General features: G+C 37.2%; 1 protein-coding gene across 1 annotated transcript in view; it reads right to left on the minus strand.

Moving 5' to 3' along the window:
- Positions 1-19,653, minus strand: part of LOC114047402 (WD repeat-containing protein 88-like) — a 57,132-nt gene that overhangs the window by 11,129 nt on the left and 26,350 nt on the right. The window contains exons 6-8 of the mRNA XM_027868230.1: positions 15,096-15,225; positions 4,761-4,948; positions 1,190-1,272 (exon numbers count right to left, since the gene is read on the minus strand). Of these exons, the coding sequence (XP_027724031.1) occupies positions 1,190-1,272; positions 4,761-4,948; positions 15,096-15,225 (401 nt within the window). The remainder of the gene's footprint in view (positions 1-1,189; positions 1,273-4,760; positions 4,949-15,095; positions 15,226-19,653) is intronic.

A 19,653-nucleotide genomic window follows, 5' to 3' on the forward strand; every position in this document is an offset into this window, starting at 1 on the left:
CTAAATAAAGACAAGCACACAATGTGCAGAGAACTCCCCAGTTTAGCTGCCAGCCAGGCACTTTGCTTCCTAAGGACACTAACAGCCCAGCCCTGATGAATGTATACAGGTGCTGATTCTCAGAAAAGAATACACTCTTCCAGTAAATACCATTCTCTTTGACCTTCAGAGGAAGACTGGACAGTGGGACAATTGCTGTGTTCTCTGAGGACTGCACTCATCTGAATAAAAGCCTAGGATTATAGTATTTAGGCAGTCTGGCTCCAGTCTTCCAGCCATATCTCCTACTGGGTCATCTATAACCAAACCAGTCTCCTCAGTTACTTTCTTGCTATTTGCCTCTGCTCATGCCATTGCTCCACCTGGAATGTCTTCTTCTCTCTCCTCTGTTTAATCAAATGTTCAACATCCTTTAAAGCCCAGTTCAGGTCCTATTATTTACTTACTGTCTTTGAAATCTCTCTCTTCCTTCAAGGCCCTGCTCAGGTTTCATATCCTTTCACATCCTTTCCCTCGACCTTTACCCCCAAGCTGGAAAAGAACTCTTCCTCCTCAAATTTTCCAAAAGCACTATGTTCTTTCCCCTTATTTCATTCTAACTGGTATCACCCTTATTTGTGTATTTGTCACACCTTCCCTATTAAATAATAAGTTCCATAAGAGAAAGGATTGCATCGGCTTTCATCTTTCCATCCTCAGGATCTGGCACATGTTAAGTGCTTCAAAAGTTTTGCTGAATTGAACTGTACTGTTTGTACCTTGTACCTCTCATCTGGCAATTGCCCCTTGGTAACTCTTCTTGTCCTGGTATCTTGTACACTAGATCCTTGTCTTTGTATACTATACTGTGAGCTCAATGAGGAGAGGAACTGTGTCTGACTCTTCTCTGTACCCCCTAGAGCACCTGTCATTCGATAAATGTTGGCAGACGGTTGGCTAGTAACATGCTTATAAACCAGAAACTAGCCTGGGCAGATTTAAACCAACTACATGTACTGTAGAGAAAAGTCAGCTTATTGTAGCTCATCTCCCTCATTTTGCAGATGGAGAAACTGAGTACCCATGAGGACACAATTTAAACTATAATCAAATTTCAGTGTTTCAGTCCTGAAATCCTGCTTCAGTTTCTTAATCCATCAATAGTCATTTGTACATGGCTTCTTTCTATCTCGTATCAGTAAATCAGTACCTTTAATGTACACTTTCTGTATCCTCCGGCCACATCCCAGACAGTTACCATTTTGTCATATGCTCCAGATACAATGAGTGAGGCTGAAACACAAAATGGGAAATTCATGGGCTTTTTCATGGAGTAATCTCTCCGCTAGTCAGTCAAACTAGCTGAGTGACCTTTAATGACAGGCTTTTATTAGTCACATTTCAAAAAGATGTTGAAAACCCCTGTCTGGTTTGGCTAAATGATTCACATCTCTATTAACATGACAAAGAGAGGACATAGTTAAAAAGCACTGGGAAGAAAGTTCTGACTTTGAGATTTAATGCCTTATTTTAAGTAAAATACTAACCCAGCCCTTGGCCATTTCTAATATTTTCTTGGAAATCTAAGCTAATTTATTTGTACCTCCATTCTTTCATTTTTTTAACTGACAAAGATTGTGCATGTAGTAGCTGAGAATCTATGAGTCACTGGGGCTTCTGCAGAAGCTTTCTGATGATCAGTGAGATGTTTCTTGGCACCTAACAAATAGGAGGAAGTCTTTCCTGAAAAGCTTCTCTAATCAAATCTCTGATCAAGAGAAAGGACAACCATAATTATAAGCAAAAGAAATATGATCAATGAGAATAACATTTAAACACCAGTTTTCAGAAAATCTCATTAAGCTATTGTTATTTTCTGAGGTATTCCTTGCTTGCAAATCTATGTCCTTAGAATTAAGGGAGATAGAAATGTGCCACACTATAGTAATTAGTAATGACCTTTGCTTGGAATTTCATGTAGCACTTTGGTAACTCTCTAGCAGATGTATGGAAATGGTATGTATTACTACGATTTGTGTTTGTATCTCATCTCCCTTCTAGACTCTGAATTCCATAAGCTCCAGTACTAAATCTTACCTAAATTTTGCATCTTGCCCAATACCTGGCATAGCATTTAATAAATAGCAGACTCTTAAAAAGTGGTTATTGAATGAATGAACTCTGTTTACAAAATGTATTTGAAATAGTGATCTAATTACTTCGATTTTCATCCCTATATTACCTCCAAAATTGTAATAATGATCATTGGAATTCCACCTATTTAATTTAAAGGCATTATTCACTCCAGAAGAAACATGTTTGAATTCTGCTTTGTAGCCTAAACCTAGAACATGTTCTAATTGTATCTAACAAGAATAACCTTCTATTATGTGTGAAAGGCATTTTGACCTAATTTCCTAATATTATGACAGGGAACGCAGTGGTTTTGTTGCTGGCAGAAAGGCTGGACAATGTGTTGCCATCCTCTCTCTGTCTTGGTGAGGCCTTGGGAATTTACAGAAAGTGAAAGGAATTTAATCACCTTAAGTCAAAGAGTATACTGGGTTCTGAGAGTGGGTACTAAGACAGAAACAGGCTCAAAAGGGGTTCAAAAAAACACGTTTAATTTGAGTAAGCTCTTCTGTTGCCGGGCTGGTGAGGCTGTGGGCCTGAATTCAAATCACAGCTGGAATAGCCCAAGGGCATGACTGCCCTTTCCTGGGTGGGAGAGGCTGAGTAGCAACTGCAATTCATGAGAAGACCAGCAGATGGAAGCTGAGAGCCACCTAGTAGAAACATGCCTTTCAGATGACCACAAGTCCAACTAGCCTACCTACTAGCATCCTGCAGCTCCAACATATCACCTGATCAGCTATGGTTATTGGTGGCTTTACAGGGGAAGGAGCAAAAGAAGCAGCTCAGAAGGAATACTGGGCATAATTAATGTTGGGGCAGGTTGGTGGTTCAGTGGACACAGCACTGGGCCTGCTATCAGGAAGACCTGAGTTTAAATCCAGTCTTGGACACATACTACCTGGGTTATGCTGGGTGAACCACTTAACCTCTGTCTGCCTCAATTTCTTTATCTCTAAAAATATGAGGATAATAATAACACCTACCTCCCAGGATTGTTGTAAGGATCAAATGAGATAATAATTGTAAAGCGCTTGGCACAGTAAGCACTACATAAATGTTAATTGCTGTTGTTGTTATTGCCTAGGAATGCTAGTTGCTTTGGCCACACATGCTTCCACACCATATGTGTTCTCTATGTGTGCCCTCTTCACACATAGTCCTTGGCCACATGTACATTCTCTGTACATGTTCCCTTTTCCACACATATTCTTTATGTGTGTGCTCATTCTCACCGGATGCATGGGAATCTGCAGGAGTATACACCCTTATGTGTTTTATGGAAATTCTCTCTTTTTTTTTAAATGTACCATACTTTAGTTTAATATCTTTTGCTTTGAACGACATATCCTCTTGTTGGTCTGACAAATGGAACATCAGTGTAGGCTGGTGAGCTCTTGGTTTGAGTGGAGGCCGACCCAACACACACCCTGAATGAGGAAGAGTTGACAGGGAGCCCACATATGGGAGAGTGGGTCATGGGATGTACTGTATTTGCTAGCACATTTTCAATTCAATTCAATTTAACAATTTAACAAGCATTTATTAAGCACTTTACTACACATAAAATTTTGGGCTAGGTGCTAAAGATACAAAAACAAAACCCAAATAGTCCCTATCCTCAAAGTGTTTACATTCTACTGGTGGCATACAACATGCACCCAGATAAGTAAATACAAAGTAATTTCCAGAGAAATGGGAATACAAACAACTGGGTGTACTAGGAGAAACCTTTTATAGATGTGACTTAAGCTACGCCTGAAGAGAGCTAGGGAATCCAAGAGGTAGAGATGGGAAGGGAGAAAATACCATAAATGGAAGATAGCCTGTCCAAAAGATCATTGTATATAGCAGGCAGCAAGTAGGCCAGTTTGACTAGGACATAGTGTGTGTTGGGGGAAGTAATATGCAACAAGTCTAGAAAAATAGGCCAAAAGCAGAGTGTAGAGGGCTTCTAATGCCAAACAGAACAGTGTTTATTTTATCCTATGTGGGGGGAGCAGGGCGCTGAAGCTTATTGAGCAGGGAAGTAATATGGCTAGCTCTGTGTTTGAAGAATATTAGTTTCAGGGGTAGCTCGTGGTGCAATAGATAGAGCACTGGCCCTGAAGTCAGGAGGACCTGAGTTCAAATCCGGCATCAGACAAAACACTTGACACTTAATAGCTGTGTGACCCTGGGCAAGTCACTTAACCCCAATTGCCCAAAAAAAACCCAAAAAACTAAGAATATTAACTTGACAACTTCATGGATAATGGGTTGGAGAATGGAGAGAATAGATGCAGGGAGATCAAGTCAGAGGCTACTGCAATAGTTCAGGTGAGAAGTGATGAGGTCCTGACTGGTGGCAACGGGTAGAGAAAAAAGGAGGGATGTGAGAAATCTGAAATCTTCAACTGCAAGATTACATAGGTATATGACCCTCCCTCTAAGCTCCTTTGTCTCATGTTATGTAGATGCTCTCTATTGTCCTTGTGAAAAATCATCATCCTCGTTTATTATAGATAACAGTTATTAAAGAGTTAGAGCCTTTCAAGGATGGGTTAACATTGTGTTATGTATAACTGTACCAAAGAGCTCATGTATTTATAGAATATTAAACAAATTTTCACTGTAATACTGACTCTGAAATCATGTAAATAGCTTACCATCTCTGGTAAAAAGGCAGGAACTGACAGAACCTTCATGTCCTTCCATCAGAGTTACGCAGGCTCCCTCACTTCGAAACCCTCCTGCATTTACGTCCCAGATTTTTAAGGTTTTGTCCCAAGCAGCTGTACACAAGAAATGGCCACTGAAGGTAAAACAGCAATCTGCAATAACATTGGAATGTGCTCTGAAACACATGTGAAAAACACAGACAATGAGAGTTATTCTACTCTGGTTAAAGCTCTTTTGCTATTCCAATCCAAGGGTCCTGAGGTAGATATGTCTTGGTTTGAATTTCCATAAGGTGGTACTTCTCTGGTCATTGAAACTCTAGAAAACAATTTCAGTCATTCAATCATCAAGTGCCTACTATGTATATGTATTCCTACATATGTACATGGTATATACCTGTATATATAGTTTTATTTTTAATTTAACTTCTACTGTTTTAATATATTCAATATTTTCATGTACATTTATATAAATACACACACATAGATATATAATCCTAGAGGCATTAGGAAGTCACTGGAGTTGGTTAAGCAGAGCAGTCATGAGATCAGATCTGTATTTAAGGAAAATTACTTTGGTCCTCACTGGTGTCCTCCCTCTGGGCTATCACATTTCTGAAGATCTGCAGATAAAGAGCAGTGGAAAACTGTGAACAATAACTAGTAAGTTGTTTCATAACCTACTGAACCCTTCCCCTTTTTCTTTCTTCATCTCTCCCTCTCTTCCGATTGTTGTGTGTATGCAAATAATAATCTTCAACATTTATTCAGTACCTACTATGTGTTAAAGTAATATCCGTGGAACTGAAGAAGATACAAAAATAAATAAGAGATGGTCCCTCCCATTGGCCCCTTAGATGGCTCAGGGGGCAGCCAGATGACTCAGTGGACAGAGAGCTGGGCCTAGAGTCAGGAAGAACTGAATTCAAATCTAGCCTCAGACACTTAGCTGCATGACACTGGGCAAATCATGTAACCTCTGTTTACCTTAATCCATTGGAGAAGAAAATGGCAAACCACTCCAGTATCTTTGCCAAGAAAACCCCACAGCGAGTATGGTCCATGGATTGATGGAGAATCAGATACGACTGAACAATAACAAACAAAACCCTCCCTTTAAGGAACATATGCATCTAGGTCCTGATTAGTATGAATAATAAATTCTACAAAGTAGTTACATTAATAAAATACAGTAATTGGTTCCAGCCCAATAGAGATATACAAATAAAATTTTAAATAAGTTCATTATCTGTTTACTAACATAATATAAGAACAAAGGATAAGAAAAATGTATTTCTAATGCAAATTTATTACAAAGTAATAGAGAAGTTATAGAAAGAAAAACTTTAAAAATTAAAAAATTACTGAATATGATACTTAAAGATAAGCCCTACACTGATAATTTGCAGAAAACATCATTATTGTTATTTAAAATATTTTACAGTATAGATTGAACTGTCTTCCCTTTAAATCTCCATACATATGCTGGCAGGTACAGAGAGCTTTATCCACACATCTTGACAAATTTTCATATTCTCACACAATGAACAAAGTGTAGAAAGATAATCTGAGACATTATCTAAAATCAGCAATGCTTTAAATATGTGATATTGTTGTCCTTGCAATATTTTTCAATAGCGGGGCTAAAACAACTTGAAAACCAATCTTTGGTAACAATATTAGTCACCCACAGTTTCTTATTTGCCCAACAAAGAAGTAGAAACAATTGATGGTTGTAGAGTCAGAGTGCAAGGATTTTGAGACCAATAAACATTAGTTTTCATGTAAAATACCTTTCTACATTATCTCCCAGTTAAAGGGTTAGGTGATTCTTAGACACTTTAAATCCAGACTGAGTTTTTTTTTCTTTCTAGAAATGTGTATTCTAGAAGGCATCTGTTTCCAGAATAAATTTGTTACATCCACATTAAAATTTTTTTGATCAGTATATCTACATTCTTTGATTACTTTCTTCAAAATGTCAGAATATTTAGCTGCCATGTCTTCTTTCATAGGCACTGGTTGCCTCTCTGATAATTTTAACATGATGCAATTGAACTCAATTTTGAAAATGATTGAACCAACCAACACTTGCTGTTTCTTCACTAACCACTTCATTTCCATTTTTCTTTCATTGCCTTAAATAAACTTGAAGCTTTTGTCTAAATGGCCTCTCTGTAAAGAGCAACGTGTTTTTAATTGATGTCTTCAATCCATCCCTTTCTATAACTATGATGCTTCTCTTTCTTGTAGTTATTTGCAAACCTCAAAAGCTGATTCAATTTTGCCTTTTTCTTTTAGCCTTTGTGTTTTACAAGATTCTGTAACATAGATTCAGGCATCCTGACATGTTGTCCTGTTTTAGAAGTTATAACCATATTCATGCATTAAATTACATCAAATTTGTGTTCTAGTGTAATAATGAGCCTCTTCTTTTTTGTGCTGCAGGTGTTTCCATCTGGAATATTCTTCCTTTTGTCCATTTTGTTAAGGACTCTTTTAAGAAAAATTTAACACAACAATATCATATCCATGGTTAATGATAAACATACACACAGACAAAGTAGCATTGTGTTAAAAACCCTTAGCTAATTCAAATGACTCTCATCAATTGAATTTTGGTTTATATCAAATGTGACCTGATATCATTTTATAATTCACACCTAAATTGAATTTTACATTATTCAAACTCATGTGAATTGTGATCTAGGTGTACTTTAGGTAGGGGTGGGGTGGGATAGGATTAACAAGTTCATAAATAACTATATTATAAACTAAAAGATGATAAATGCATGATAGATACATACAAAGCATATGTACCTGTCTCCCTAACTTTGGCTTTTTTCTCTCTGCCCTCTACCTATTTTGCTCTCCCTACATCTTTCCCTCTTACTCTCTTTCCCCATGTCTTACTTCTCTTATTGTCCCTATATCGCCTTCCCTGCTCAAGTGTCCATAACATTCACTTTTAAAATATATCTCTGGAGAAAGAAAATTAAATTAAGTTGCCTTTTATTTGTGTGTGGGCCTTGACACAAGGTGTTTTGTTGGGGAGAGGGAAGATGGAGGACATGGGCTTTAAGAGGCTCTCCATTCCTAAATATGACCTAAATAGACTTTTCAAATGAACCATTAAACAAAATTACAACCTCTGAATTCTGCAAAACTCAGCACTATTCATCAGAAAAAAAGATTAAAAAAAAAAAACTAGTTTCTAGAACACAATTTATGCTTTTGCCTTTTTATCCCCCCTGAAATAGCCTTTTGAAATGCACGAACTAAACAAGGCCAAAAGAAAAGACTAGTTAACTCTACAATAAATTCAATTTTGCAAACAGTAGCAGCTCTTAGACAAAACCTCAAAGTTCCATGACCTGGCAGGATATGAACAATCCCTAAAAGCTATACTATATACATACGGGATTATAAGCATCTTCACAGGAAACTAATCTGTACTTGTCATTAAAAAACAGGATAGAGTTGCCATTCCTAAATGAATTTCTAATCTCTTTCTCTTTTAAAATTTACTGAGATACAGAGAGAGAGAGAGAGAGAGAGAGAATGAGAGAAATGCACAAGACAATTTTCAACAAATACCCAAACTCCCTACAAAGTACATTTTTTGAAAACAGTTCAGCTAAATTGTTTAATAGCAACTAGGTGGTTCAGTGGAGAACATTAGGGCTTACAGACAGGAAGACCTGAATTTAAATCCAGTCTCAGATACTTACTAGTTGCATGACCCGGGAAAGTCACTTAACCTCTGTTTGCCACTGGAGAAGAAAATGGCAAACTACTCCAGTATCTTTCCCAAGAAATCTCCATGGACAGTATAGTCCATGAGATCCCAAATAGTCAGATATGACTGAATGACTGAACAACAAACTGATAATATGTGCCACTTTCCACTTTTGTATTTTACTAAACTTTATAGAAAGGATGAGTCCTTTAACTCTAATAGCATGGTGCCAACATTGTTTATTATATTTGCCCTGAGTTTATTGCTTCTTAACATAAATTTCATTGACACTATTGTTGTCTTTGTGTGTGAGATTTTTTTTTTTTTGGCCTCTTGATTAGTAGCTGGATTAAACCACTAGAGAAGCTTTCAGGAACTAAACTCTGAAAATATAAAGAATAACTCTTCCAATTAGGAGGGGGAGTTATCTAAAGAGAATCATATAAATACAAAAGGAACTATTATCAACGAACTTAAATTTTAAAAGACATGTAGCAAGAAATAAGTAGCAGGACAAACAGGACAGCAGGGCATAGCCAGTCATACTAACACTTGAAATAAGATGAGGAAAATGGTGAGAAAAATGATGGACAAAAAGGGTAAGGTTTTTTTTTTTTCAGTCGTATTGGAGAAATGAGGACAAAGAAGGGATAGGCCTGCTGCTTGGAATAGAAGGGATGCTGATAACTAACAATAGAGAGAAAGCAGAGCTGTTCAATTCAATTGGCTTCTCTTTTCACCACCAAGGAAAATGATCTCTGGACTAGAAAGAACAGAACAAAAATAGGTAACAGGGACCTGATAGTCAAGATAAGCACAGAAGCAGAAGGAGCACCTCACTGACCTTGATGAATTCAAGCCATGACACCTAAATGAATTCTTCAGCTACTGAAAAAAAAAACCCAGCAAATGTGATCACTAAGCTCCTGTGAGCAATCCTTGAAAAATCATGGTGAATAGGAGCATTACCATAGTAACGGAGGAGAGCAAATGTTATAACATTTTTTTTTAAAGGGGAAAGAGAAATCTGAAAACTCTTGATTAGAAAGCTTGACTTTGATTCCTAGCAAACATCTATTAATGAGATAGCTAATGAACATCTAGAAAAGGGAATGGTGATCAGAACCACTAAGGCTTCATTAAGGACTGACTGGTCATGCCATACTGACCTTAGTTCATCTTTTTTGAGAAGCTTGTTAAACTAGTAGATGAGGGGAGTGTTGCAATTTACCTAGATTTTAGCAAAGCATTTGACAAGATCTGTCATACTAATCTCATGGAAAAGATGGAAAGATGTTGATTTTTTTTTTTAGTTTTAAGGAGTCAGTGAGGTGATGTATTGGATAGAGTTGTCTGAACACAGTTCCTGAAAATTGTCTTAGAATCAGGAAGAGCTGAGTTCAAATCCTGCCTTAGACACTTACTATATGACAAGTCACTTAAATTCTTTCAGCCTGTTTCCTCATCTATAAAATGGCAATAATTATAGCACCTTCCTCAGAGTTGTTTTCTTTTTTTTTTAATGAGGCAATCTGGGTTAAGTGACTTGACCAGAGTGACACATCTAGCAAGTGTCAAGTTTGAGGTCAAATTTCAACTCAGGTCCTCCTGATTCTAGGGCTGGTATTCTATCTACTGTGCCACCTAACTGCCCTCTCAGAGTTGTTTTGACAGTAAAGTGAGATTATATATATATATGCGTAAAATACCTTGTAAACCTTAAAATGCTATATAAATGATAGGTGTCATTATTATTAATACTATAGTACAATTAAATGGATTTGGAACTGATTGGATGGTCAAACCAAACTATGCTTGGTAGTCTTTATGACTACAAAAAATAGTCATTAAGAGTTCCAAATCAACTGTCTATTGGAGTGCCCCAGAGAGTTGTGCTTGAACTTGTGTTCTGTAATATTTTAATCAGCTGTTTGGATAAAGACATAGACAGTATGATTATCAGATTTTAAGATGACAAAATAATGACAAAATTCATTTCGAAAAACAAAAGATCTAAACTATCAAGGAAATGGTTGAAGAGAAGAAAGGACAAAGGTAGATTAGCACTTCCAAGCCTCAAACTCTATTATAAAGCATCCATCAGCAAAGCTATCTGATATTGGTTCAGGAATAGAAAGATACATTAATGGAACAGACCAGACAAGGGAGATTCAAAAACAACAGAATTCAGTAACCTAGTGTTTGATAAAGTGGAAAACATAAATTACCTGGGGAAAAACTCCCTATTTGATTTAAAAAAAAAAAAAAACAACTGCTGGGAAAACTGAAAAGTGATCTGGCAGAAATTAGGCTTAGACTAACAGCTTACACCACACTCCACAATACATTCTAAATGAATACACAACCTTAATAATATAGATCATACTATAAAACAATTAGAAGAGAAACAGAGCATATGCATCTCACAGCTATGTGTAGGAGTTGAATTCTTAACCAAACAAGAGATAGAAGCAATTACAAAAGATAAAATAGACAACTTTGATTACTTGAAACTGAAAAACTTCACCATAGACAACATTAATGCATCTAGGATAAGAAGAGAAGTGGCCAAATGGGAAAAAGTCTTTGCATCAGATTTCTCTGATAAGGGTTTGGTATCCAAAATTATATATGTATATATATACATATGTATATATGTATATATATATGCCATTCCCCAATAGATAGTCAAAGGATATGAAGAAACAGTTCTCAAAAGAACTGCAAAGTATTTACAACCACATGAAAAAATGCTCCAAATCACTAAGAACAAGAGAAACACAAATCAAGACAACCCTGAGGTTTCACCTCACATAATGAAAATTGGCAAAAATGGTAACAGTCAATATTGAAGGGGTTGTAAAAAGATAGGCACACTAATACATTGTTGGTGGAGCTGTGAAATGGTACAACCACTTTGGAAAACAATTTGGAATTATTCAAATAAAGTGATTAAAATGCCAATACTTTTTGAACCAGAAATTCTATTACTGGGTTTATACTCCAAGGAAGCCATTGATAAGAAAAAAATCCACATATATTTTAAAATATTTGTAGCAATACTTTTTGTGAAAGCTAAGAATTGGGAACAAGGTAGATGTCCATCAAATGGGGAATGAACAAACAAATTGTGGTACATGAATTTAATGGAATATTACTATCCTATAAGAAATGGTGTGTGTGATATATACAGAAAAGCATGGAAAGATCTATATGAACTGATGGCTGAGTGAAGCAAGGTAAGTCAAGAAAATAATATATACAGAACTACATCAAGGTAAATGGAAAAAACAACTGCATATCAAAAAATCAAAAGTGAATGTAACAAAATTATACAGATCAAGCAGTACTCAAATGAAGAGATATGAGAAGATACCTCCAACCTACCCCTTCATGATGGTGGAAGGGGCTATAGGTGTTTTCAGACTTTTTCAATGCATGGATCAGTTGTGCTGCCTTTTTTTTCCTCTCTAAAAAAAACTTTTTTTCCTATGGGGTGACTCTCTGGGAAGGGGAGAGGAAGGAGACACATGGGATAACGATGGTGATGTATGAAACAGAAAATATCAATAAAAACTTATTTTTAAAAAATTAAGATAACACATAAATGAAGGAACAGCTAATACGTTGGATTATTAGATTCTATTTGGTTAGCATCAGGATAAAAAAAAGATTCCAACCAGCTAGAATGTTAGACAGAATAAGATAAAATTTAATAGACAGGAATGTTTAGTCTTACTCTTAGGCTCAAAAAATCATCTTCACAAGTACAAAATGGAGGAGTTGTTCTGAAACAGCAGATAATCTGAAAAATATCTGGGGGTTGTAGTGAACCAACAGCATCAATCAATCAACAAGCATTCAATAAGCACTTACTATGCATCAAGCATTTCACTAAGCAATGGGGACACCAAAAAAAAGGGGGGGGGCAAAAACACTGTCCCTGCCTCTGGGAGCTCACATTCTAACTAGGGAGACATATGTAAATAACCTTATGCGTATAATATATATACAGAGTTGTGGGAGGTAATTTCAGAGGTAAGACACTAGCAGTAGGGTAGGAATGGGGACCAGGCAAGACCTCCTGTGGTTGGGATCTGAGCCAAGGAAACTAAGAGGGAGAGATGAGGGGGCAAAGACTCTAGGTATTGGGGGGAGGGGGGACAACCAATACAAAGTCACAGAGTTTGGAGCTGGATTGTCATAGAGGAAGAACTACAAGTGGGACAGTGTAAAGGGATCTTAAAGTATGTGGAGGGGAGTAAAGTGTAAAAAGACTGGAAAGCAGCCAGGTTGTGAAGGGCTTTAAAATGCCAAAAAAGAGCTTTAGATTTGACCGTGGAGGTAATAGGGAATCACTGGAATTTACTGAGTAGCAGAATGACGCGGTCAGACCTGTGCTTAAGGAAAAACATTTTGGAGATGAATGGTGAGCATGGATCCAAGGAGGGAGAGACTTGAAGCAGAGAAGCCAATTAGAAGATTTATTAAATAGACAGGACAAGAGGCAAGGAGGCTCTGTATTAGAGTTGTGGCTACATGGGTGGGGAGAAAGGCCTTTGGATTTGGGGATTAAGAAGTCACTGATAACTTGCTGAGAGCACTTTCAGTTGAATGATGAGATTGGAAGACAGATTGAAGAAAGTCTAGAAATGAGTGAGAGGTGAGAAAATGGAAGCTCCTATTGTAAACAACTTTCTCCAGGAGTTTAGCTAAGAAGGAGAGCAGAGGTATAGCAGAGGTGTGCTGGCTCCAACTTGTACTGGCTTGTGAGAACTAATTGTTAAATTTTCAGTGTGAGTATTTACACCTTGAAAATTAGCAAATGCCACATCAAGGCTTAATGTATTGTTTTGTTAATTTCTAGACCTAAGAAAGTAGTGGAGAAAATGTTAATAATGTAAATTAAACTTAAAAGTATATCATGAATACTTTTTTTTCCTGGAGAGACAGTTGTTAAATATTTATCAGTATACCCCTGCATGTAAGACAATAGTCAAGGATGGTAGGATCAAATTAGAGGTTTTTTAAAGGATGAGGGAGACATGGCACATTCATAGGGAGCCTGGAAGTACCTACATATAGGGAAAGATTGAAAATAAAAGAGAGAATGGGGGTTATAACAGGGAAATCTGATAGAAAAAAGGCAAGGGTGTGGGACAAAGAGTACATGTAGAGGATTTGGTCTTGGCAAATTGAAGGACCATCTCTTCATCAGAGACAGAATGAAAGAAGAAAGATAGTGGAAAAAGACATTAGTGATGAGCTTAGAAGGAAGGGAGAGGAGAAAACTCTTAGAATGGCCTTGTTTTGTAGTAATATGGAAGCAAAAAAAAAAAAAACCTCCTGGAAGTATGACTACATTGAGAAGCATAGTGCCCAGGAATAAGGAAATAACAGTCCTGCTCTATTCTGCCCTGATCTAGAGTATTTTATCAGCTGTGGGAGTCACATTTTAAGAAGAACATTGGTAGGATGGAGAAGATACAATGTAGGGTAATCAGTGAATCAAGTTCATGCCATATGAACATCAGTTAAAGGAATTGAGGTCACTTAGCCTGAAGAAAAAAAGACTTAGTTGAAAATGTGATAGCTAACTTCAAGCAGGAATGTCACTTGGAGGTGAGCTGAGACTTGTTCTGCTTATCTCCAGAAGGTTACACTCAGAACATTACATGGAAGTTTACAAAGAGGCAAACTTTTGTATAATTTAAGGAGAAACTTTCTGAAAATGAAAACTATCCAGAAGTAGAATGGGCTGCTTCAGGAGATAATGGGTTCCTGCTCTCTAAAGGTCTTCAAGAAAAGACTGGATGACCACTTGTTGCATAAGGTCCCTTCCAACTCTGAAATTCTGGGATTCTGGGATTGAAATACACAATCCTGACAGACATCAAATACAAACATCTGTGGTAAGGTTGTATCTAATACACTGGCACACAATGTTTAGTCAATAATTGCATTCCTCAGTTAGCAGGGGTCTACGACAGGGAGAGTAGCAAGTACTAGTAACAAGTTACTTGTTCTCTTCCCACTACTCCTCCTGTACTGGGGGTTTATGTGATCTGGTCTAAAACGGCTATCAGCACATGTGATACTTCTCCCTGGATGGGATAATTCATTCATTTTCCCCTTGAATTGCTATTTCAAATTCATCTGAGTTAATAGGCACAAATAATAGGAACTAGGGCTGGAAGAGACCTTAAGAGATCTACTCATTTTACAGAAGAGGAAACTGAGGCCCACAAAGAAGTGGGCTTTTTACAATAACTCTTCATTCCTGATTATTTTGCTTTTAGTACAACTGGGATTGAGGATTGAGACTGGACCTTTAACGTCATTGGCATAGAGAATTCCCAGGTAAGGAAACTCCCTCCACCAACGTAGATCAGTACCTGCTCTGCCACTAGAGAACTGCTTAGTGCACTGAGAGCGGTTACATTACACACCTAACATGTCAGAGGTGGAACATGAACACAGGTCTTCTTGGTTCTGAGGTCCCTCTCTATCTACTACACTATACTATTTTTTATTGTTGATTAACAAATGCTTGTTGACTGATTAATTGATGGATAATTTCTTACTCATGAATTGTTAGAAGTGTGGCTTGAGCTGACACATCCCAAATCTTCACACTACGATCAGACGATCCTGAAGCCACTCGCAGGTTATCAGGATTAAAACAACAACTGGTTACTGGTCTGCTATGGTGAGCTAAGACAAGAGAAAAAATTACCTTCTGAAATACATTTCAAATTTATCTTATTTTGTCACATAAATTGCACATAGTAGTTATACTAATCTGAGTGACTTTTAATAATAATAGTGGACACTTGGTTAGTGCTTTAAGATTTGCAAAGCATTTACATACGTATTTCACTTGATTCTCACAACAACTCTTTCAGTTATGTGCTATTAGTCTCATTTTACAATTAGGAAAGTGAGGCTGAGAGAAGTTAAGTGGCTTGTTCAGGGTAAGACAACTAGTAAGTGTCTGGGGCAGGATTCAAACTCAAGCCATTCCAACTCTAAGTTCAATGCTGTGTCATCCAGCTGCCTAATACTTTGAAATATGTTCTTGGTCCTGTTACATGAAGTGTCATGCCAACTTTGCTAATCCATACATACATATCTAGATGAAATGAGAGAACAGGTTGTTCAGGAAAAAGTTGTTAAGAGTCAGAAAAAAAAAGGAAAAAAAACCATTTGCAAACAGGAAGTATACCAAATAGGCAAATACAAGGTTGAACTCAGTAAATATCCATGTTGCAGAGAAAACTTTTTTTTTAAACAATTAGCCTTACCTAGCCTATGATGTTAGGCATCAGGAAAAAAAAAATACCCAAATGCAAAGCTGAGTCATGCAAAACCTTTTAAAAATTGCACCTGAAAGAGAAATGTTATTCATCAGTATAATTGTGTTTTAAAGCTGTTTTCTTATGTTTAAATGTGTTTAAAAGAAGAAAAGGCATGACACCTTTAAGAATGGTTATGATAGAAGTAGTTGAGGTTAGAATTTTTTTATTCCCACTCCTAGCTCCACCCATGATTACTGGATCATTAATTGAGAGCTGGAAGGGGCCTCAGAAGCCAAGTAGTCCAACCCCCTCAATTAACTGGTAAAGAAAGTAAAGCCCAGGGACCCAAAAGTAGTGTCAGAAGTGGGAATTGAACCCAGATCTTCTAACTCTAGAACCATGGTCCTCAAACCTTTTAATTTCAAGAAAAGATGCAAAAAAAGTTTTATTTGCATCTTGGAGAGCAAGAAAGCTTTAGATAAGCAGTTGAGATTAAAGAAAAAGTACCATCTTTTGCCTAGTGTTTGCAGAATGTAAGCTCCTTAAGAGCAAATACTTTACTTTTTGCCTTCATGATCCCATATTTTTTTTTTAAACAACAATATTGTTCTGGTGGTGCCAGATGGTTGACAATTCATGGGATACCACAATCTCCAAAGAATTAAAGTTGTGGGCCAACCAAAGAGTCATAAAGAAACACATGGTGGGTACAGTATGTTACCAGTGAAGAATTCTACATAAGTGTAGCACAAGCAATACCAGTCATGAAATCCATGACCAGGAAAGGAGGTAGGCTGATCATATAGCAAGAATGAGAAATAAAAGATGCTCTTGATAACCTTATCATTTCCCATAGATTTAACTATCATCTCTATGTAGATGACACAGGTCTATCATGTCTAAATCTATTCCATAGATAGAGATATTCTGTCCCAATCTCTCCTCTGAACTTCAGTCCCACATCACCAACTGCTTTTAGGACTTCAAACTGAATGTCTCAGACGTCTCAAACTCAGCATGTCCAAAGCTGAACTCACTATCTTTCCCCGCAAATCCTCCCCTCTTCCAAATGTTCCTGGTTCTGTCAAAGGCACCACCATCCTTTTAGTCTCCCAAGTCTGTAATTTCAGCATTATCCTTGATTCTTCACTTTCCCTCATCTCACATCTCCATCTAATGTTAAATCTTGCCACGTCTACCTATACAACACTCCTTACATCCGACCCCTTTTCTCCACTCATTCGGCTATCATCTTAGTTCAAGCCCTCAACACCTCTCACCTGGATTATCACAATAGCCTCCTAATGATGCTCAGCCACAAGTCTCTCACCACTCCAGTTGACCCTACATGGTGCTGCTAAAGGAATATTCCTTAAACACAGATGTGGCCACAGCACTTTTTCCCTCAGGCAACTCCAATGGGTTCTTGATTGCTTCTAGGATAAAATACAAACGTCTCTGTAAAGCTTTGAAAGCCCTTCACAGCCTGATTCCAATTTATCTATCCAGCCTCACCAAACATTACCAAACTGGCCTTCTGTTTGTTCCTCCTGTATCACACTGTCTTGGTCCCACCTCATGCCTGGGATGCACTCACTTCACATCTCTCGTCTACCTCACAGAATTCCTCTCTTCCTTCAACATGCAACCCAAGTACCACCTTCTAGAAGAAGTCTTCTCTGATTCCTCCTCCTCCCCCAACTGCTGGTGGCCCCCCTCCAGAACTGTTTTTTTTTAACTTATTCTCTTTGTATTTATGCTGCATATATTCTTATTTGTACTTGTTAGCTTCCCTCATTATAACATAAACTCTTTGGCAATAGGGATTGTTTCATTTTATTGTATCTCCTGGGTCTAGCATTTGTTGTTATTCATTCATGTTCTACTATCGATGGGCCTTTGGATCATACTGTCCATGGGATTATCTTGGCAGAAACACTGGAGTGGTTTGCCTTTCCCTTCTCTTAATTCAGTGGATTAAGGCAAATCAAGATTAAGTGATTTGCCCAGGGTCACACAGCTAGTAAGTGTCTGAAGGTAGATTTGAACTCAGATCTTCCTGACTCCAGGTCCAGCTCTCTATCCACTGAGCCACCTAGCTACTTATTAAGTGTACTTAGTAGGCACTTAATAAATGCTTGTTGATTGATTCTTAAACTGTCCCAGTTGTAGTCTCAGTAAATTCAGACTAAGTTGTAGTCTTATAAGCTTCCTTTTTAGGGCCACCAGGAATGTAGCCAATCTTCTGCCAGTCAATGGAAAGCTGCCCCTCTAATTCCACCAGTAACATGGGCAGACATACCTTATATGTCTCTTTCTGTTACTTTCTTTCTTCCGTGAGTTCATAAACTCGGTTGGGAGATAAGTAAATGAGTCAAGAACCAAAGTCCCTCCCCCAAAGTGTTTTTTTTTTCCATTTAGCCAATATTTATTAAGACTTGTAACATATAAACTTTGATATCCTTGGGGAAAAAAAATCTAACTATAAGCTCCTCGTTCTAACTACATTTCCTCCAAGGTCTTCTTATATTCCCTTTTAAGTCTAACTTCAGTTCAATTAAGCAAACATTTCATTCCGGATGTTTAAGGCACTAAACTAGTACTAGGTATACAAAGACAAAAAATAAAATACATTCTATCACTCTTTTTCTTTTCTTTTTATTGTCCATATGTGGTGTATGTCCAAGATCTATTATATTTACCCACCTATGTTTTCCTGTGTCGATTTTTAGTTCAAATTCTTTTGATTCACTATGGATCTCATTTAGGAGGTTCTGCAGTATTGAATCTATCAATCAATCCACCAACCAATAAGCATTTACTAATCACCTATTTTATGAATAACACTATGTTAGCTGAGATACAAGAATAAACAATGAAACAATGCCTGCTCTCAGGGAGCTTACAATCGGGCATACAATCTAATGAAAGAGCACCTGAAGGCTTCATCATCTAAAGGAAATTCATTCTCCATTTGGACTCTGCTTTGGACATACTCCACAAAGCTGGCAAATACTTTTGATGAGCATATGTTTCCCTGTTTTATGTCTCATTTGCTATTAAAGAATAGTTGAACAAAGTTATCTGTATTACTAGGTCTAAAAAAAATTTTGTGATCTTAATATATGCACATTAGATATTTCTTTAAAGGAGATCTTTTAAAGCTTCATTATGCCCTACTGAATAAAATGCTTTGTTATCACAATGGGATTTTGCTTTCTTTGTACTTTTCATCCAATTGTATAACTCTAAAATTATGATCTAATGGAAAAAATAGTTTGCTGTAGAAATCTTGAGAGATCAATTTCATTTTTTTCTATTTGTTCTCAATCTGGTTTCATCCTTAAATGCTTTCCCTTGAAACAATAACTGGAGAGATAGTGGGAAAATATCTTTTTAACACCAATACTCTTTCACTGACACTGTATGGCTATAAATTATGAAATGCCACAATCTCTGAGTAATTAAAATTGAAGATCACCCAAAAAGCAATGAAGAGATTTATGATGGGCATAAATAGTGTATTACCAGTAAAGAACAGCATAGAAGAAAATCACTGCTACAAAAACACTGGAAGATTGTATAGCAATATAAATTAATCATGCAGCAAAAATATGGGACAGAACTGTAACTAGGGGGTAACTGGGTTTTTTCTCTAAGGTACCAAATTTGGAGAGTACTGATATCATTTTATACTTTGTTCTTTGTTTGTGCTAGGATGAGATCCCTCCCTCATTCCCCCCTCCCTGTCCTATAGCAGCTACTCCAAGAATGTCCTCACATGGATGTCCCTGGTTTCTCTCTCTCTCTCTCTCTCTCTCTCTCTCTCTCTCTCTCTCTCTCT

The sequence above is a fragment of the Vombatus ursinus genome, unplaced genomic scaffold, assembly GCF_900497805.2.
Source record: "Vombatus ursinus unplaced genomic scaffold, bare-nosed wombat genome assembly UNPS02014786.1, whole genome shotgun sequence".
In the NCBI taxonomy this organism is placed as follows: Eukaryota; Metazoa; Chordata; class Mammalia; order Diprotodontia; family Vombatidae; genus Vombatus; species Vombatus ursinus.